The sequence below is a fragment of the Rhinoderma darwinii genome, chromosome 1 (assembly GCF_050947455.1).
Source record: "Rhinoderma darwinii isolate aRhiDar2 chromosome 1, aRhiDar2.hap1, whole genome shotgun sequence".
NCBI classification, from domain to species: domain Eukaryota; kingdom Metazoa; phylum Chordata; class Amphibia; order Anura; family Rhinodermatidae; genus Rhinoderma; species Rhinoderma darwinii.
This window is the reverse complement of record NC_134687.1, coordinates 204,952,942-204,975,623: the sequence shown is the minus strand read 5'-3', so window position 1 is coordinate 204,975,623 and position 22,682 is coordinate 204,952,942. Positions and strand designations below refer to the sequence as shown.

At 42.2% G+C, this 22,682-nt stretch overlaps 1 protein-coding gene across 4 annotated transcripts in view; it reads left to right on the top strand.

Annotated features, from left to right (window-relative positions):
• Positions 1 to 22,682, top strand: part of ARHGAP24 (Rho GTPase activating protein 24) — a 923,793-nt gene that overhangs the window by 617,291 nt on the left and 283,820 nt on the right. For all 4 annotated transcript variants that reach the window (XM_075861028.1, XM_075861020.1, XM_075861033.1 and 1 more), the window contains one exon: positions 7,196 to 7,283. In XM_075861028.1, coding sequence (XP_075717143.1) covers positions 7,196 to 7,283 — 88 coding nt within the window. The remainder of the gene's footprint in view (positions 1 to 7,195; positions 7,284 to 22,682) is intronic.

The following is a 22,682-nucleotide window of genomic DNA, read 5'->3' as shown; positions in this document are numbered from 1 at the left end:
CGCAAGCAGCACACGACTCAAACTCTTCAAAGACACAAAACCAGGTATAGCACGGGATACAGGACACAGGTAGCAGGGCACAGGAACACTGGGAACAGGAAAACACTAAGGGACCATTTGCAAGACTAACACAGGTAAACACAACAACGCTCAGGCAATGAGTGAAAGGGCAGACACCTTTTTATAGTCCAGGGGAATTATGGGTTAATTACAGATTTCTGACATGTGCGTGCACACACACCCTATGAGAGCCAGTGCAGTGGTGCGGAAGTGAGTGCCTGTCTCTCATCATTCACTCGTCCATGGCCGCGGCGGGTAAGATAGAACGACGGTTTGCGGCTGTGGACGTTACATACTTGATGTTGGAAAGTGTGTGATAACGTGTCTTTGGCTCATAATGTTGTACCCTATTTATTTAACATGTTCTGCATTGTTCTATTTTCTGTCTCTTGTCCAGTATTAACCCATTAGTGAACGTCCCATAGTCTTTTTACGTCTTCACTAACGGGCCTTATTCCGATGCCATAGACTTTTTACGTCGCGGCATCGGAATAAGTAAACAGAGCAGGGAGCTGTCAAATCTCCCTGCTCTCAGCTGCCAGAGGCAGCTGAGGGCTGGGGGCGTCCCTGCTCTGCCGGGTGAGATCGATATAAGTATCGATCTCACCAGTTTAACCCCTCAGATGCGGTGCTCAATAGCGAGCACCGCATCTGAGTGGTTTTGGAGAGAAGGAGGGAGCTCCCTCTCTCACACCGACACCCGGCGATACGATCGCCGAGTGTCTGTGTCTCCCATGGCAGCCGGGGGCCTAATAAAGGCCCCCAGGTCTGCCTGTGGTGAATGCCTGCTAGGTCATGCCGCAGACATGACCTAGCAGATGCCTGTCCGTTTTAAACGGACAGGCAGTAATACACTGCAATATAAAAGTATTGCAGTGTATTATAATAGCGATTGGAGAATCGCATATTAAAGTCCCCTAGTGGGACTATTAAAAAAGTTTAAAAAAAGCTTAATAAAGTTTCGGACGAGCGAGGACACATCGGCACCAGGCGACAGAGGCTGCATCGACTTACCTGCAAACGCTGATGCTGCTGCAGAATCAACTGTAGCCTCTGTCGCCTGGTGCCGATGTGTCCTCGCTCGTCCGACACGATGCAGGACCTGGGGCAGTAAGTGACATCACAGCGTGATCTCTCGAGAACACGCTGTGTGTCTGTGCACTGCCAGAAGCTGGGTGGTAACGAAGAGAAGTGGATGATGCTGATTCGTCAGCATCATACACTTCTATTTGCAACGCCCAGCTAGTAAAACAAGTAAAAACGCCCAGATGTACATACACAATACACGCCCACTTGTACATAACTTTAAACACGCCCAGTTGTACTTAAGAAAGCCTCATATGCATAAATATAAAAATGGTCATAACTTGGCCAAAAATGCTCGCTTTTGAAAAAAAAAAACGTTACTCTTATCTACATTGCAGCGCCGATCTGCTGCAATAGGAGATAGGGGTTGCAAAATCTGGTGACAGCCTCTTTAAGGTCTAAAATAGGGTGGTCATTAAGGGGTTAATATGCTATAATTGTATTCAAATAAAGAAAAATGGAAAGCAAAAAACTGTTACATTCTTTTTGTATTTAAGAAGGTACAAACTATCATATAAACCAGGACAAACATAATTTTCTATTACTGTGATCTTACAATAATTTTTTAGGTATGTTTTCAGAATGTTCTATACTAATTTCGAAATATCCTTCTATGCCAGTTCCTTGTGGACAGCGATAATATTCCTCTCCTCAACTGAAATTTAGAGCCATATAGAATAGAACAGAGGCATTTGCCAAATCCAGTGAATAAAATAGCCACTTTTTTCATGAAAGTCACTTGACCGCGTCTCCACACTTGCTGGAAAAAATTTTTTTTTCAGTTTTGTTACACGTACTTAGTTTTTTGTTGTTTTTTTTTTAAAGCCGGATCGGCTAGAAGTACTATAAAAGAGGTTTAAAGCTTGGTGATATTCACTTGTACATTTAAAATGCATGACAACTCAACATCATATTCTTTATTTTGTCTGAGATTCAGGTAACTATGGAGACCGGGTGAGATGAGGTTGCATTATACTTCCAGGTGGTACAGGGACATATTTTTTCTATATCTCACTGATATTGGCGAGCAATAATAGGTATAACTTTGGGATTATCTTTATGATTTCTTTCATCAAGAGCAAGTACTTTCATTAAAATGTGTGGCAATAGTATGAATACAGATATCTATTACTAAATCATGTCCTGTAATAATATACAAAACAGCAACAAAAAAGCCAGTACATCGGGCACTGCTAAGTAACCGCTCATATTTAGGATAGAAACCCCAAGTGCTGTATTCCACAAATATTTGTAAGCAGTACCTTTCAGGGTTGATCTGACCCCTTGGAGAGAGGAGAGAATACACACAGGCCTCCTAGGTTGAGGCTAGGAACCCTTGTTAATGAAATCCCAAAAAAATGAAGAGGCAGCACTCCAAGGAAATTGGTGAAAAAAAGTGGTGTGTTTATTCACCCCAGGCAGGCAACGTTTCGATCCGTCTCTATGGGATCTTTGACTTTGTCAAGGCTTGACAAAGATCCCATAGAGATGGATCGAAACGTTGCCTGCCTGGGGTGAATAAACACACCACTTTTTTTGGATTTTATATATATATATATATATATATACATATATATATATATATATATATATATATATATAGTTTTCTGGGGTTCAGCACAACCCTAAAAGATGTGTACCCCTATCGCAACCTCCCCTCAATCTTAGTTATAAAAAGTAATATGATCATTTGTAAAAGTTGTGTTTGGTTGGGAAAGAGGAATGAAACGTGTTTATTAAAATGAAAGACTGAACCTTCATGCATTTGTATTCAATGTGCATTGTTTTTTTAGAAAATCCCTTATCTTTGTATATGATATAAGTAATGCTCTTGGCACTGTGTAAATTTGCTCCTGGAAGCAGGGACAGGTCCAGGTTTTTTATGTAAAGGATGCAGGGTTTTAGCATTCCGCAGAAATTTTTTATACCTTTTATACTTTTATATGTTAGGCATTTATATTGTTGCAGGAATGATAGGAGGACACCCAGGGAGGGACAAGGGGAGGGTGGATGCTAAATATGCAGAGGGTGCTAAATGAGGTGAAGAGCGCACAGCAATGTTCGGTTTTTAGGAAACATTTTAAAGTCATATATGACTTAAGGTGTGGCCTACTTGTTTGTCAGAGTCTAAGATGCCAAGTTTTATCTACAAAGGTCCTGAGATATAAATCCGGTACTGCAGCTGTTTATTTCCAATGATCAGAACAAGGTACTGCTTACTTTTTTTATATCTATAAAACCACTGTGTCACTGCGCCAAAATTTCTGCCTCCTTCCCAGAACCATATAGGCAGTGGTCATTCTTGCTCACACGGCCTCTTCGCTACATGTTTTTACTAATCATAGACTGTCCTTCGGATAAATACATAATAGAATAGTACTATAAAAAGCAATTCATTTTTCCTTAGGCCTTATTTACACGAGCGTGGTAAACGTCCATGGGACGGCCGGTTTCAACGGCCGTCCCACGGACCTTTGTAATTCAATGTAGCCGTTCACACAGCCGTTGTTTCAACGAACCGTGTGAAGGGTCTGTCGGAAAATAGGACATGTCCTATTTTTCCACGCTTCAGGCATCCCTCCATAGACTCATCTATGGGGGATGCGAGACATCGCGTACTGCAGCGCCGAACACGAATTCACTGCAGTTTTTCACGTCCAAGGTACGCAACGCTCATGTAAATAAGGCCTTATACTTTACAATATTAATTTGAATATTGCATTGAAAACCATGAAGGTTGCTCCCTCATAAAGCCAATATTGGATTTTTTTTTCACGTTTGTAAAAATGAGGACATGGGCTCACCCCCATTCCTCCAACTTCTGTCCCCCCCCAACCTAAAACAGTGGCCTGTTTCCTTCTATCTACCCTGTCCCTGCTCCCTCACAGAGCCCTGACAGCTTCTGAACTCTCCTCTGTTCTTCGTTCAACATCTGTTGTTGCTGTACGAATTGCTGAGAAATCACCCAAAGTTGTAGTGCACGGTTCAATGGTTGTGAGGACATGGTAGCAAGTCAGAAATAGCAGAGAAAACACTAGAAACCAATGCTAAAGCAGATGGATCAGACCAAACTCTCAATACTCTGAAAGCAGGAGAAAACGGTGACTAGGCGATCGTGTGACCTTCCTGTGGGTGCTTTTAGTGGGTTGGGAATTTGAAATTGAAGAAGGCACCATCATGCAGCAAAAGCCTTAGCCTTTCCTTCAATCTCAAGGAGCATTCTCAGAGACCTAGGTCCCTGCATAGAACATATTCCTTCTTCATGCTCACCTGCAGACCAGTAATGCATCTATCATCTAAAACCATTTCACATAATATATATTTTGAAATCTATTGTGTTCTTTATGTTGCCAAATGATCATACACCTTATGCACGGTCTGTGATTACGGGCACGGGCGGCCGCGGACTGTCACCCGCATTTGTGGGCCGTACTCCCATTATAAAGAATAGGAGCATAGTCTGCAAATTCAAAAAATAAGACATGTCCTATTTTTTGCGGGTCATTTCTACGGCCCGGACACTTAACTGTAAATATACTGGAAGGTGTCCATGGGCCAAATAAATTAATGGATCAGTATTTTTATCCGCAATTACGGATCCGTAATTGCGGATAAAAATGACGGTCATGTGCATGAGGCCTAAATGTGTAAATGATTGGTTTTAATAGATGTATTACAGTATAGTATTTTCAGACATATCATAGGTTACATAGAGTCTTTTTACATGAGCTCAAATGTATGATTGAATTTTTCCCCCTAAATATGGTATATCAAAGGTCCAGAATATGACATTTCATATTAAATATCTGATTTCATTGGTCTATTAAAAAGTTTGTCATTGAATAAGATCCAAAAATTATTTTATCCTACGCAAACGTGAATCAAGCCACCTGCCACAATTATTGCATCTGTTATGAACTTGGCAGAGATGGTAAAACCCAGACTTCAGCCATCTGTTGAGCTGGGAACAACTGGACTATGCACCGATGGTGAATGGAAAGAGTGATCACTAAATATAGGCAGCCAGACATGACTTGAGCCTGTTATCTTTGGCATGCTCCATTCTTTATTTGTCACTTAAAATATTTGGATCGAAGCTGTTTAATTTCTTTTTGGCTGTTATTCTACATAAAAATATTACCCTCAAATGCAACAAAGGAGCGGAACTCAATAAAAGCCTGGAGGTATATATCACAAAAGTCATTACCAGTCATTAAGTGTATATCCCCATGGATGAGAGTTACATTACAAGATGGTAGAAAACGTGCTGAATATTTACCTGATGCATTAAATCTCAGTTGTTTTTGGTTTTGTTTAAGCCCTTTTGTATATTAACTCACACCAGATTAAGATAAATAATAAAGACAAATATTAAAGGTTTACCCATAAACAAAAAATTGGATTTATTTGTTTAAACCCTTTCCGCTGCAGCCATTTTTTTAGATTTTCGGTTTAGTTTTTTTCCTTCCCACCTTCCAAAAGCCATAACTTTTTTCTTTTTCTGTCGATATAGGTGTATGAGAGCTTGTTGTACCATTTATTGTACCATATAATGTACTGGGAAACTGGAAAAAAAAATTGTGGTGTGGACTATGAAAAAAATCTGTGATTCCTCAATTTTTGAGGGGTTTCGTTTTTACGGTGTTTACCGTGTGGTAAAAATGACAAGTTAACTTTGTCTCTGTGGGTTAATACGATTATGGCGATACCAAATTAATATAGTTTGTTTATGTCTTACTTATTTTACAAGGAAGAAATTAATTGTTAAAAATAACATTTGTTTTGTGTTGTCATATTCTGAGAGCCATAACTTTTTTTTTTCTGTCGTATGATGGCTTATTTTTTGCTGGTGAGCTGTAGTTTCTATTGGTACCATTTTGGGGTACATAACACTTTTTGATCACCTTTTATTCCATTATGTGGGAGATGAAGTGACAACGATTCTGGCATAAATTTTTTTATTTTTTTAGTGCATGCACCATGCAGGTTAAAGAATGTTATATTGTAATACTTCATACTTTTACAGCCGGGGCGATACCAGTTATGTTAATTTTTTATTTTTTTACATTGCGTATGGGGGAAAATGGGAAAAATGTAATTTTTTTATGTATTAAAAAAACTTTGTTTAACTGTGTTTAACTTTTTTATTAGTCCACCTAGGGGACTTAAACCAGCTATACATGATCGCTTGCATGATATACTGCACTACTAATGTACTGTAGTATTTTGTGATACTGACAGAAGGGCTTCATAGGGAGGGCTTCATAGGAGTACAAAGATGGCAGACCTGCAGGTCTTTGTTAGGCCCCCCAGGCTGCCATGCCAAGCATCGGTACCCCACAATCGCACCGCGGGGGAACCGATGCTGAGTCACAGGGGGCCTAACGGCTTAGATGCTGCGTCCAGTTTTGACCACGGCATCTAAGGGATTAAACGAGCTGTATTCCACTTGTTATACTAAAGTGTCAGCTGTTACATACAGCCGACACTCTCAGTATATGTTTTTTTTGCACTAGTCCAATGTCTAGGAAAGCACATTTATGCAGTTTAAAAAAAAGTATATCAGCGTATACCAGCCTGGCAGAGGACACGCTTTTTGTGTCCATTGGATTTAAGGGGTTCAGTGTATGCACTAGAAGTTTTTCCTAGCGCATACACTCAACAGACACACTAAACGTGGTATGAATACCCTAACTTTTGTGATTTTCATGCAACTGCCACACTACAAATACTGTACATAAAAAAAAACAAAAAAAAACAAAACCTAGAATTCCTTTTGAATCAGCCGTGCCACAAAAGTCTGTTTGTAGTGCCAGGAAAATCAAAATAGCATTGCATCTCTACTGGAGGAATTATGTCTTATGGCTGCGTCCAAACTATGATTAGGACCGCTGTCTATCATTAGGTCGAACTTTGGCTCAGTCCTATAGATAAGTGTAATAGTTTTCATTTTCAAGTCTGTAAATTCCAAAGGAATATTTATCATCAGTTATGGACTGGTCACAGGTACCATTCTGCATAAATTACAATGTGCCATATTTTATTTCAGGGTACCATCTTTCTGCCTGGAAACAGAGTTGTGGAGCATCCATGTAATGAGGAAAGTCCTGGGAAATTCTTATTTGAAGTGGTTCCAGGTAAGTTCTCAGAGTTTTATCTATTAAACTAATTTGTTTTCAAATACTTGTTACTGGACTTTGCTCTTTTATAGATATTCTAGATTATTTGCAATGAGTAGTTGATTCATGGATTTAATGTATCCTTATTCTTAGTATAGGAGAAACCATCAAAAGTATTATAATATATTAATTCTGAATTTACTGGCTTATACAAGTTTAAATATGGTTTTAACTCCAGGTTATACTTCTCGAGCTTTACACCTTTCTGCCCTTTTGAATCTGATGTATACATCTATATTAGGCTACGTGCACACTGCTGTTCAGAGCAACAGTTGGCAGTTCTCTCACATTTAACAAGAATGCCTTGCTATTCTTGCCGTCAGAATGATGGAAACCATGATGGACCCCCATTACAAGTCAATTAGATCTGTAGGGTACCGTTGGGATCTAATGGATCCGCCACAGCGCAGTGGCTTTCATTCCGAATGAAAGTCACATCACATATGTGAACAGAGAGTTATTCAGCTAAGTTTTCATAGCATCACCTCCATTTTGAAGAGTTTTCTGGCATTATATAAACAGTTTCATTACTGTATAGAAATGTTCTTTCTAATATATTTTATGTTTCAACTCTTTTTGTTTACATCTCAAGGCTAAAACCCCACAAGTCTAAGGCTATGTGCACACTTGTAAACATCCAATCTATTGTATATATGCGGATACATAAATCGCATTAAAGGTAATGAAGTCTGTCAGTGTCTGTTTCGATCCGCTGGAAATCAGATCCATCATAGATCATGGGTTTCATTATAAGTGGTAGCCATGACACTAGTGTGAAAAGAAACTAAAAGGTCTCACTGCTGAGAGTTTGTTACTATTCTGTCCAGTCTATGCAGTCCTCTGCAGGGGCAAACGCAGGATTTTTAAAGGGAGGTTTCCAAATGCATACTTCAGTATTGGCCTGAACGTATCTACCAGCCTAGCCCTTTATTTAACAAGCTCTAATATAAAAGGGCTAGGCTAGTAGATATGTGCTGACCACTACATATAGCGTAAAAACCAGCGTAGATAGTGCCACAGTGCCCCTGTAGACAGTGCCCCTGTGGATAGTGCCACACACTGCTCCCTGTTATAGTGCCCCTGTGGATAGTGCCACACACTGCTCCCTGTTATAGTGCCACAGTGCCTCCTGTAGATAATGCCAGTGCCTCCTGTAGATAGTGCCACAGTGCCCAATGTAGATAGTGCCACAGTTAAATTACATGATCGCACCACATGCATCACAATAAAAGTGCTGAATGGCAGGGAAGGAAACTAATGGTTTCCTCTTCTCGCCAGCGCTGTTAATTATATACAATTGAGTCCAGGGGGATGTAAAGTTCTCCAGAACCAGCAGGGATGGCTGGGGGCCCCCTAAGACAGGTAGAAAGCGGGGCCAGGTGCTGTTGCTGCAAGAGCTCCAATGAGAATCTGGCCCTGGTCACAGGGTTATCTTGGCAACTGGAAAACCCTGGTGTACACCCGTGCTTTGTGAGCTAAATACATCAGCACAAATCTCTCTTGTGTCCTGTTTGATAAAATATATAGGAAAGATCTACAGGGGGGCTGTGTGTGGAGCAATATACAGGGGGGCTGTGTGTGGAGCAATCTACAGGGGGGCTGAAGTGGACCCCCCCATTTTTCATAACCCTCCAGATCCAACACAGCAGCAGCCTGGCATCACCAGGTTGGGAAGGGACACTGTTTTTGGCCCTTTCCAGCCTCATAATACTAGCCTGTGGCCGTCCCAGTGCCCGCCCATCTCTACAGATGGTCAGATACTGGATTATACCCGGCTCTTCCCAGCACCCTTGGTGGCGGTGAGTACCGCGGCAATAATGGGGGTCAGTTGCAGCCTTTTTATTGGCTAACACCAAGCCCCACCTTAGTAATGGACACGGACAACTTCCAATATCCAGGCGCTAATAAAGTATTCAAAAAAACAGACATAAGAAAATATTTTTTATTGAAATAAGAACTCCCCCACACAATCCTTGTTAACCATTTTATTTAAACAAAAAAACGTAGATCATCGCAGTAGTCCAACAAATCTACGACGTAGTCCAAACAGTCCAGCAGAACCTGCAAAACAGGTTAGTGATATGAAGAATAAAAAAAACTTCTCCTCACCTCCAGCGACTTCTGTCTTCTTCCCTGCACTGCAATAGAAACTAGACGTCAATGAAAAATAATTCCCCTTCATGTAACTCTGCTACCTGTCAGCTGAAAAGTCATCCACCACAGAGAAAAATGTTTCCCCATCATGTCTTATTCCCAGGTGTTTCCTTGTGGTACTCCGCCATGGGGTAAAAACATTTTTCCCTCTGGTGGATGATTTCTCCATTGACCGGTAGCAGAGTTACACAACTGGAAAAAAAATTCCCCATCATGTAACTCTGCTACCTGTCAATTGAAAAGTCATCCACCACAGGGTCTCCCTCTTGACTTTTGTTCTCAGCCTTTTGGTTTGTCCTGCAGCTGCCGCCGTGATGAGCAAATGTTATACCCAAGATAGGAAAAGTAACACAAAGACGATATAACCTGATCCATAAAATTGGTGATATCCACAGTTGTTGTTTTTTGTAAGTCTAGAGATCCGCAGTGAGAATATGCGCTTGTTATTTGAAGAAGGATCTGGCCGTGATTTGACGCGTTTATGCGGGATATTGGGCGTGGTTAGGGGTGTGGCTTAAAATGTCTCTCTTTTCCGAATTCAAGAGTTGGGAGGTATGCGAACGTTCAAAAGTGAGTGATACAGCATTTGAATCAGGGTCTCTGGCCCTACTTTATGCTGCCCTCAGATAGGGCAGCATAAACCTGGTGACAGCAAATACTAGATGTGAATAAATGAATCACCAAAACACTTATGAGATTACCACGAAATGGGTATTCAGTATGGGAAACCTAGAAATTATGTACATTTAACAGCAACTGGAGTAAAAAATGTGCACGGGCATAATTATCAGCAACGCCACACAATCTCAATAATATTTTTTCATAGATGGTCATGTGAGCATATCCTACAGTACATATTAAACTTTGTATTTGCATCCTGCCTTGGTTTATATATAATGGAACATTACACTGTATACTGTAAGCATTATATATCTGTTTAATGTATAATGGTGGAATCTGATTACAGGTAGACTGGCAGAAAATTCTGCTGCAAATAAGCCGACTCAAAAGTGCTATATGGAAAATTAAAGTGTCTAACAGGTTATTCAAGGCGCGCACAAATTATTATGCAGCGCGCACCACTATGATAAATTTGGCGCATTTTGTGCCTGCCTGGTCTAAGTTTGCTCTGTCTAACTATTAGACAACATTAGTAAATGTGGGGCAGTGTGTTTTTCCTGCTAGAATAAGGCGTTTTAGTCGATGTTTAGCATCCAGTGTTAATCTTTGTGTTTCTTACCGCTAATGAGACACTTTCTGGCCTCAGAATGATAGCGCTACCACTAAGCAGAACAACAATATTGATTACAGTCTTGTTCATTGCTATGAGCAAATTAGCCTAATTGTTTAGTGGGGTTTTAATTGTGCGTGTTGTGATTTAACAGGCTTCAGTGTAAGAATAGATAGTATTGACATATACCTCCAAATGTTTGAATGGTCAATGGGGGCGCTGAGGTCACGTTCATACACTGAATTTGTACCATTGAAATGGATCCCAAAGGAGAAAGAAAGACATGCAAAAACTTTGTTTATGAGACATGTTCCCACTGTTCCTAAAAATACAACATAACTTGAAAAAGGTGATGTATGTAAGCCGGTCATTCATTTTATTGTACAGTTTAGCAGCCATATTTGTAAACCCCCTTGTGCAACTTTTACCGACCCATGTGAATGTGTAGAAAAAGTTGGCGGGACTTCAGAATTGCACCAAGCGCAACAAATTTTTTAACATGGTGTCATTTTTATCCTATGCCGTATTCAAAGGGGCTCAAACTACATTGGGGGAGGCATTGGCGCATTGTATGAGTAGTATTAGTATTAAAGGGGTTTTCCAGCCACTAAAAATTGATGGCCTATCAATTAGCTGATGGGTCGGGGTCCAACTTTCGGGACCCAGGCCGATCATCAGTTTGGAAGGGGCGGCAGCGCTCGTATGACACTCATTTAGCGGCGATTCACATGTATTGCAGCCTTTTGTCACATTTACTTCAATGAGAGAAGAAGGCTGCAATACCTGTGAATCGCTGCTACATCCGTGTTGAAGATTCACAGTGAGCTAGAAGGAATGAAGGGGAAGGCAGACCTGGGGGCTTTCATTAGGCCCCCGGGCTGCCATGACAACCATCGGCGACCCTCAATCGTATTGGGTGGGGGGGGGCGTTGGGCTGTCGGAGGGGTCCACCCCCTCCTTCTAGCGATTTAAATGCTGCGGTTGCTATTGACTGCGGCATTTAATTAGTTAATCGGCCAGGAACAGCGTGATCGCTGTTTCTGGCCCTTAGAGCAGCATGTCAGCTGTGATACACAGCTGACACCTGCAGCGTATGGAGCTTACTCAGCACGTGAGCCAGCTTCAAACTTCACCCCCCCACTTTGTGACGTGACGGCATGTTATGGGTCGGGAAAGGGTTAAAAAGAAAAAAATCTGTGATTTACAACGCCAGTAAAGGAGTCCATAACAATGCAAAAAAAATTTGAAAGTTCTGGCTTTTGGAAGGCAGGAGTAAAAAACCAAAGTGAAAAAGTGAAAATTGGACACGTCATTAAGGAGATAAACCTCTATAGGGTTAGGGTATGTTCACACGTAGTGTTTTCAGGCTTATTTCGGGGGCATTTACACCTCAAAAAACACCTGAAAAAACAGAAGCTGAACGCCTACAAACATCTGCCCATTGAAATCAATGGGAAAAACAGCATTTAGTTTATACGGGGTGTCTTTTTACGCCGCTGTTTTAAAAAACGGAGCGTAAAAAGACGCTCCGTAAAAAAGAAGTAGCATGTCACTTCTTGAGGCGTTTTTTGGAGCTGATTTTCCATTGAACAGTATGAAAAATGCCTCAAAAAACGGCTGAAAAGAAGCCTGAAAAGAAACCTCAACAGAAGCTGCAAATTAAAAGAAGCTTCATATTCAGCTTCAAAAACGCCTGAAAATCAGAGGCTGTTTTCTCTGAAAAGGTTCTATCTGCTGATGGCTTATTAGTCATTTCTGTGACTATACTCTTGTCATCTGTGAAAGACTAGGGTAATATAAAGGAAGGCCAGAAATAGAAAGGAAAACTACACTCCTTAACATTTAAAATTGGAACACCAAGAAGGAAAAGTTTTGAAATTGTGGAAACCACAGGATTGATAGACATGTTAATGATATGCAAATTATAAAAAAAATTAAAACAAAATATTCCAGATATCTTGATCTATTTAGTATATAGTAAGAGTGCCACGCACAGAAATACATGCACTTAAACGCCTTGGCATGCTATCAATGAGGTTATTAATGGTTGTCTGAGGAATGTTATTCTACCTTGATTGCACTTGGAGATTGGCTGCTGGCAGTTTCCTTTGCAATTGCCGACCAATGAAGTCCCAGATGAGAAAAGATCAGGTTACAAATACAAACAAAAATTAGACCAATGAAGGCCCCCAGGTCTGCCTTATTTCTGCCTGTGTTAAGGAGCCTGTAAAAATTATAATAAACTGATGGGAGACAAGTCCGGAGACACTGCAGTTCATGATAGCATGTTTTGACCACGCAGGCTGCTCACAGTAGCACGAGCAACATGCGGCCTGGCGATGTCCTGTTGAAAAACGGCTTCTGGGACACTTTGGAGAAACGGCCGTACCACTGGTTCCACAACCAAACCAATGTAACGCCGAGCTGTTAGTTTACCTAAAATGAACACTAGAGGGGTCCGACTACCATAGATTATGCCACCCACACCATAATCCCAGGAGTAGGACTGGTGTGACATTCCCTTGTGAAGGCCTCTTCATGGCGTTGCTCACGTGGTCTCCAGACCAATCTCCGGCTATCATTGCATCTGAGACAACTCATTGCTGAAGCGGATAGACCTCCATTCCAGCCTCCATTGTTTTGCTCTGCACAATGATAACCTTTTGAGAGCGGTGGCGTGGGGTGAATTGAACACCTGTAGCTGGACGTCTGGCTTGTAGCCCAATGTCGTGCAAACGCCTTCTGATGGTTTGTGTCGACACTGGTACCACCCATGCAGTTCAGAATGGATCACTACGCACCATTCTTCCAATCAGCTGATCTGTCCATGTGGAGGTCTGCCTCCTCGCACCTCTTGCTGTCATTCCCATTTGTTGTTGTGCTCCCAACCTCCAGGACAGTGCTGACATCTCGCATAGGCGTGTAGCGATCTGCCGGAGTGATAAACCAAGGTCTCTCAGTTCAAAGATTCTGTCCCTCTCAGTTTGCGTCAAGTGGCGATAACTGTCACGTCGACCAACAGGAGGCATCGCACAAATATCCCACACCACTTGATCCCGTTTTTGAGTTTTCATGCCGATAAAAAACGTTGCTTTCAATCTGACTTTTATGTCCCTCCCACATGTCACAGATTGGAGCTAGGCGCTTGAAATTTTGATCATTTGCAGATCTTAGCGACACCTGCTACTTCCGCGATTTGTATAACCTTACAGGTTGCCCTTCTTGGTGTTGCAATTTCAATGTTGAGGGGTATATCAAAAGAAAAAAGTACATATAATTTTACAATCATGAGCACAGACAATAAGGGGAAAATTTACTAATACGAGCTACCATAGAGCTCTCCAGTATGGAATTGTAGTGCAGTGTGATCCGTATCCTTCAGCATATCACATACTAGTTTAGGAATACAGCACTGCTCTGATCTATGTCTGGTTGTACCTGTTGTAGCTCACCACTACTTTTTTGTAAACGAAGTTGCACAGTGAGTCACATGCAAGCTTCTGTACATCCCCCTTTTTCTTACATTTACAGAAAATTTGTGTAACATAATATAAGGGGAACTTGACAAATATGTCTTTCCGCCAGGACGCCATTCTTTTTAATGCAATTATGATCGCATTAATAAATATAGACCCTTGTCTGAACCAGACCGAAGATTTACATTTCTTCACATCATTTACCAGAATCTGTTATGTTGTAATCCTAAAGTGTTATGTCTTCCTTTTCCATTCTTGTATTTTCTTGGGTTTTATTTAAGTTTTAGCACTGGAAATGGAATATTAAACAGTAATTTTTCTTGTTCATAAACTTGTGGGCAGCTGTAAATGTTTTTTTCCTTGTCCATAATGCATGCAAATAATTTGGAGAATGTATGTAGGAGAGACTTAGTGAGTCTGTTGCCTTGAAATAGGGATGAGATGTGTGGTTAATTGAAATGATCTGCTGAAATACAACTCCAAGGAAATTCTGACTTCTCATGTTCCAGATTCTTCTGTGAGAAATAGATTTAACACAAGATCTTTCGTATCATAATTGCGGAGGAAAACAATCAGCCACATAATTTACAGACCATAAATTGCAGACATGCTCATCCTCTAGTGTGTAAAACTGAATCTGTTTAATAATCTTCTGTAAATCTGGCGTCCACATTGTGTGAACTTTTAACTGTTAGGATAATGTGTTTTTAACTTTAGTACAATCATAATTTCCAATCCATAGTATCGAAGGAAAGCAGAACATATGTTATTCTACACCATAAAACTGGGTTTTATGAAAAAATAATAGAGATTTTAAAAACATTTTAAAACCCAGTCACGTCATTAGTAAAAAACAATTTTATCAACAATTCTATTGTATAGTCTCATTATTTTTGTGTTGTTGTTTATATAACACCAACACATTCTGCAGTTCTGTACAGAGAATGTATACCGTGTTCCAAGATGGGGTCCCATTTACTATCTCTAAGGGTATGTTCACACACTTAGAAAAAAACTTCTGAAAATACGGAGCTGTTTTCAGAGAAATCAGCCTCTGATTTTCAGGCTTTTTTGAAGCTGAAAATTAAGCTTCTTTTAATTTGGAGCTTCTTTTGAGGCTTCTTTCTTTTGAGGTGTTTTTTTTCACAGTGTTCAATGGAAAACGCCTCAAGAAGTGACATGCTACTTCTTTTTACGCTTCGTTTTTTAAATCAGAGGCGTAAAAAGACCCCGTATGAACTAAATGCTGTTTTTCCCATTGATTTCAATGGGCATATGTTTGTAGGCGTTCAGCTTCTGTCTTTTCAGGCGTTTTTCGAGGCGTAAATGCCCCAAAATACGCCTGAAAACACTGCGTGTGAAAATACCTTCACTCATACACCATGCATATTCATACATTGATATACGTTGGTTAGTAGTTTGAAAGGGGAGGTCCCATACCTGTAATTGTGGATACAAATGCGAAGTGTAACATCAAGGTTGTTTGTTATACCATGAATAAGAACGAACAAATCGTTTGAAACGCGTAGGCTCTATACATCCACCCCTCTGTGCTCACTGCAATTTTTAAACAAATTTTTCAATAAAGTGGAAAATATTTCCTTTTAAACCCAGCGCTGGATCAAGATATATATTTGTTCTATTGTGATTTAACCGAGTGCCACCCCGAGGATCCGTGCGCAACCAAGGCTCAAACGCCAAGACTGGTGAGCTGGAGAAATCTCTCTATTTTATTGATATACGTTGGTTACTTATCATATTAGTATCTAAACGGTCTTCAAACAGTGGGGAAGATTTACTAGTATTGGCATTCGTGCTCTCAGTTAAGTTGGTCAGTTTTATAGTGTGCAGCATATCCCCATATCCTATGTCTCCCTGTAGAATACTTGGTATGCTGATGAACAAAACCATGTTTAAGGGGAACAGAGCTTGCAAACTTACCTGGCATCTGTGAGAGCCCAATAGCTCAGAGCAAACCAGTACCATAAATTGCAAGTGAAAGTTGGGGGCCCCTGTTGCAGACTTTGCATTGGGGCATAAGATTAGTTGGGGCATAAGATAAGTTACGCCTGGCTTTGCCCGATTGCAGTCACATATTACAGTTATGTCAGGAAAAGTATTGTCGGGCCGCCATATAGTTATCAGGTCCCAGCATCTTTCGACTTCTGGCTGACACCACTCTTCTCACCCGATCTCTGCTTCTGGCGGCCTCCCATGCCTCCGATGCTCACCATCTGCTCCTAGATCCTCTCTTTCTTGTACACCTTGCCTGAGCAATTAGGTTTGTCTAGAGATTCCCCGCGATTATTTATTTGGATTTTCTGTGATTGACCTCTGCCTGTACCTTTGACTATCCTTGCCTGCCGCCTGCCCTGACCTCTTGCTAGTGATCCATGACAAACCTCTGCCATCGGCCCTGACCTTTTCCTCGACTAAGCCGACTGCCCTGATCTTTGCAGTACCTGACTGCATACTGTCTACTACTTTAGTAGTATGCCTGTTTACGTTGGCCATCACCACGGGAGGTCTACTCTAGGGGTAGCGACTCGGGGTTCCCCAAGAGCAAAGTCCAGATCCCTGTATAGGGGTTAAAGGGTGAATACCTGGGTTGCCTACAGACTCTGCTGCCTAGTTTAGCCCTACGTCAAATCCCTTGGTAACAAAGTGGGTTCACACCATCCTCTGCAGGCCCTGTCACTATCCATGGGCCTTGATATATATCTGGCATAAAATGATTTTGGGAGGTGTTACCTTTAAAATAGCCTTTTTTTGCCTTTTTAGGTTGATGTCATCATTGTTTTTCTAGGCCTTCATTGTATGCAACCTAAGTGGGAACTACTATATATTTTATTCTTCTTCTTGATGAAAGTTTGTATGTGGTATCCCACAGAATATCTATAATGTCTCTGACATTTGTAGAGAAAATATGATTAGAACGCTTCAGTAAAAGTAATAATTGCAAAGTGTTTATTAACAGGCATTGTAAAGCAATAGTAAAGCAATAGTACATGGCAATAGTACATGGGATCTCTAATGAAGAAACTATTATCCAAAGATAAATGCAAAAAGCAGAAAGAGAAAATATCAAGGTTTTTGGTAAAATAGTCAGGTTCATAGCCATTATCAACATAAACCACCTACTTCAATAATGAATGTGTAGAGTAGAAATAGAGAATATAATAAAGAGAGGGATAATAGGGGCCAGAGTGGATAAAAACAACAAATTATTAAAGGTATTCTTGAGAATAATGTTCAAAATTGCAAAACTATTAAGGCTGTAATTCTCAGAGGGATAAAAGAGGCTGAAAATTCTATTATAGTAACTCATAAAAGTTTTATGACAAGGGTTAGGGACTAACTCCACTGTAGCAAGTGCGTATAGTTTGATTCGTATTACATATGTTTCTAGAATCCTTTCTTCTTTCCTATTATGTGCTCTGCAGGGTATGAGCTCAGGTTGCCAGCAACCACTTGTATTCCTCTGTAGGTGACCACCATTTGGATACAAGTAGCTTCATGTCTTACAATGGTTCTTTCTATTATGCAATACATTAAAGTAATTGCCAACAGGAAACATGATAATACTGTACCAGAAATGATGCAGCTTCAGGATAAACCCATGGCAAGAAAAATGTTAGTTTATAAACTATCAATGTATCAAGAGAAACAGAGTCGGACAGAAGTACCCTGAGCCCACCAAAGGAAATAATTCTTGGGGCTCTTCCTTCAGCTATATAGAAATAATGCGACCACTCTTTATTGTGTAGTAAAACGTGTGTAGTAAAACAAAGACCAATATTACTACCATATAGTTACCATACAGTGACAGATACCAGTTCTACACAGGCGCGCTGCAGACCATATAAGTTAATACAGTACAATTGCATCCAATGATTCACAGGTCACGTCTTCTCAGTTTGGAGTCATTTACTTTCCCTTTTCTTCAAACATCTTTGGCTCCTCTTGGTGCCCCACACTGTAATGGTACCCCCCTTTAGGCCCCACACTGTAATAGTGCTTCTCTTAGTGCCCTACACAGTAATGGTGCCCCTCAAACAGTAATAGTATGCCCTTTAGGCCCCACACAGTAATAGAGCCCCCCAAACAGTAAGAGTGCTTCCTTTAGACCTCACACAGCAATAGTGCCCCTCTGTATTCCCTACAAAGGAATGCCTCTGTACGTGCTCCCACACAAAGTAGCAATGTTCCCCTTTTTGCCCCAATATAGTAGTTAGGTCCTCCTTTGTGCTTACATATAGTAGTTAGGTCTCTTTGGTGCCAAATATTTTAGTTAGGACCCCTTTGTGCCCCTATTTTGTAGTTAGGTCCCCCTTTGTGCCCCCATACAGTAGCTAGGTCCCCTTTGTCTGGAAGAAACCAGGCACTGCTCATCACTTGCCCAATACCATCCCTACAGTGAACCATGGTGGTGGCAGAATCATGTTGTGGGGGTGTTTTTTGGCGGGTGGGCAGGTAGACTTGTCAAGGTTGAGGGACAGATGAATGGAGCAAAGTACAGAGATATTCTTAATAAGAACCTTATCCAGAGTGCTCTGGACCTCAGACTGGGCTGATGGTTCACCTTTCAACAAGACAATGACCCTAAGCACACAGCCAAGACAACACAGGAGTGTCTTAGGGATAACTCTGTGAATGACCTTGAGTGGCCCAGCCAGAGCCCTGACTTGAAACCATTCGAACACCCCTGGAGAGACATGAAAATGGCTGTCTACTGACGGTCCCCATACAACCTGACAGAGCTTGAGAGGATGTGCAGAGAAGAATGGCAGAAAATTCCCAAATCCAGGCGTCCAACCCTTGTGGCATCATAACCAAGAAGACTGGAGGCTGTTATCGCTGCCAAAGGTACTTCAACTAAGTACTAAGTAAAGGGTCTGAATACTTCTGTCAATGCAGAGGCGTAGCTAGGTCCTCCTGCAACCAGGGCAAATATTCAATTTGGCGACCTCCCCCTTGTACCTCTTTCCCACCATCTCCTTCCCCCTTACCATGTTTGCTTTCTCTACCAATCAATGAGGTGTAATTTTTTTTCACATTTCACATAAAACCATTTGTACATTTTACAAGCAATATAGTTATATATATTATTTATCATAACATTAAATTAAAAGAAAATGAATTGAAGAGATCAGTGTGCCTAACTAAAACAGATTGTATAACGGAGACTAGTGAGACTATATGGGGACATAATGAACAGCCTTCTCTTGTAGATAGTGCCACACACATCCCTTGTAGATAGTGCCACACAGACCCCTTGTAGATATTGCCACACAGCCCCCCTCTTGTAGACAGTGCCACCCCCCCCCCTTGTAGATACTGCCACACAACCCCACCTTGTAGATAGTGCCACACAGCTCTTCTGTAGATATTGCCACACTCACCCCCAGTAGAAAGTACAACACACCCCCTACTTGTATATAGTACCACACACATCCCCCTTGTAGATACTGCCATACTCCCCCCTAGTAGATAGTCCCAGACACTTCCCTGTATATTGTGCCATACTAACTCCCTAGTAGACAGTGCCGCTCCCCCTCGTAGATAAAGCCACACCCCCTTGTAGATAAAGCCGCACAGCCCCCCTGTAGATACTGCCACACACCCCCTCTAGTAGATAGTGCCAGATACCCCCCTTGTAGAAAGTGCCACACGCACCACCCTGTGGATAGCGCTACACCCCCCCCCCTTCCCTGTAGATAGCACCATTAGGGCTCCCCCTAGGAGTGGAATCCCCAGCCAGAGCGTTGCCGACCCTCTTGCTGGGGAGAGGAGAGGAGCCCCTGATGTCACTGTCCATATATGGATAGTGACATCAAGGGCCAACTTAAGGAGAGGAAACCCCAGCCACAGCATCGGCAACCCTCTGGTCGGTGAATCCGCTCCTGGAGGAGCCCCTATCAACACTGTCCATATATGGATAGTCACATGAGGGGCTTCTCTAGGAGTGGAATACCCAGCCAGAGCGTTACCAACGTTCTGGCCGGGGCTTCCGCTCCTGGAGGAGCCCCTGATGTCACTGTCCATATATGAATAGAGACGTCAGGTGCTACCTCTAGGAGCGGAATCACCGGCAACTCTCTGGCCGGTGATTCCGCTCCAAGAGGAGCCCCATACGTCAATGTCCATATATGGAGAGGGACGTCAGGGGCTCCCTCTAGGAGTAGAATCCCCGGTCAGAGTGTCTGCAACTCTCTGGTCAGGAATTCCCCTTCTAGAGGGGGCCTCAGCCAGAGCGTTGGTTCCATCCCCCCAACTTCCCTCCTAGTTGCGCCCAGGAGCCCACCTGCCCCCCCCCCCCAGCTGTGCCCCTGTTTCAATGCAATGTTAGTTTTTCCTTTTCAATAAATTAGCAAAGATTAATAACATTCTGTTTTCACTTTGTCATTACGGGGTATTGCGTGCAGTATGATGGGGAAAAACGTAACAAAATGTGAAAAAATTTAAAGGGTCTAAAGATTTTCCGAATGCAATGTAACTAGCAACATTCAGGAGCTACTGTAAGCACTAGGAGCGTGGGACTGAAAGCACTATGTTTATTAAATGTATTTTTAAGGGATAAAACGAACTATACACAGACTCTACTTGATGATATCCTCTCTCTTGTATGGGTTAATATGCCCTTTACTGTGGAACTGAATATTCAGACCTTCAAGCTGCTTTAGTGCCCTAACTAGCAATTCTTAATAAATGTGCAAGCAGAATGTGGAACTGCTACAAATTGTCTTGTGAATAGATTAGCATTCCATTTTATAAGACACTGCACGCCAGGAGCTGACTTACTCAGCTTTAGACTATGAACTTACAGAGTTAGCTCTCTAAATGCGGTTGATTAACGCTTGTGAAAGGAAACTTGATTTTGAGCTGCCTAAGAACACATAATATCATTACTGAAATGGTGACTCTTTTAGTGACTACGTTTGAACTATGGAAATAGTTGACACATAAGCCTGAAATCACAGGGGCTTATAACACAACTTACAATGTCTCCTAGCCTGTAGCTGATAGCAGAGTGCAGCTATGACTTTTCCTCTGTAGACAGAATGTAGGCAACAGCATTACTGCCATTCACTTAAACTGCAGCAAACAAAAGAGGGGCATTTGTGCCACACAGCTGAATCTTCCCCAAGAGTATCATCAAATTTATGTGTCATTATTGGCACTTGCTTGCCATATACAGTACACCACAACAAAGCAGTCGTGTATAATAGTGAATTATTGTCAAAGGGTCATATAGTAGATGAACAGGGGTGTAGCTAAAGGCTCATGGGCCCTGGTGCAAGAATTCAGCTTGGGCCCCCCTGCCCCACCCCAACACCACCAGAGCCCTGCGCACGCCTATGCCCAGCTGCCTTGCCCGACAGACCCCATGAATGCCCCCACAGTATAATGCACCCCATAGCTGCCCCCACAGTATAATGCCACCACACAGTATAATGCCCCCCATAGCTGCCCCCCACACAGTATAATGCCCCCATAGCTGCCCGACCCCGACACAGTATAATGCCCCCCATAGCTGACCACCACAGTATAATGTCCCCATAGATGTCCCCACAATAGAATGCCCCCATAGCTGCCCCCCCACAGTTTAATGACCCATAACTGCCTCATAGTATAATGCCCCTATAGCTTCCCCCACTGTATATTGCCACCCACAGCTGCCACATACAGTATAATAACCCCATACAGTATAATGCCCCCATAGCTGCCCTATACATCCCCATAGAGTATAATGCCCCCCATAGCTACCTCATACAGTATAATACCCCCATACAGTATAATTCCCCCATACAGTATAATGCCCCCATAGTTGCCCCATACCGTATAATGCCCCCCATACAGTATAATGCCCCATAGCTGTCCCATACAGTATAATGCCCCCATACAGTATAATGCCCTCCATAGCTGCCAATTGCATTATAATGCCCCCATAGCTGCCCCATGCAGTATAATGCCCCCCATACGGTATAATGCCCCCATAGCTTCCACATACAGTATAATGCCCCACATACAGTATAATGCCCCCATAGATGTCCCATACAGTAATATGCCCCCCTTAGCTGTCCAATACTCAGTATAATGCCCCCCATACAGTATAATGCCCCCTCAGCAGCTACTATATGAGCCCCCCCTCCAATACCCAGTATAATAACATAATTACTTACCTATGCCCGTTCCCACGACGGGTGGAGGAGATCTTTCTCCTCCTCTGCACTCTGCTGTGAGTGACTCGGCACAGACAGGCACGATTACGTCCCTACATCGCACCTGCCTGCGCCGAGCCGCTCGCGGCACAGAGAATGCTGGGGCAAGGCACCAGCATAGAACCCAACTGAATGTGCGTCCTGCGGATGCAGATTCAGTTGAAAGCAGGACCAGCACGGTCAGCGCTGTGTGGCAACGAGGCCCCCAGGCTTAGGGGCCTGGTCGCAGTTGCACCCGTTGCGACCCCTTTAGCTACAACACTGTACATGACCA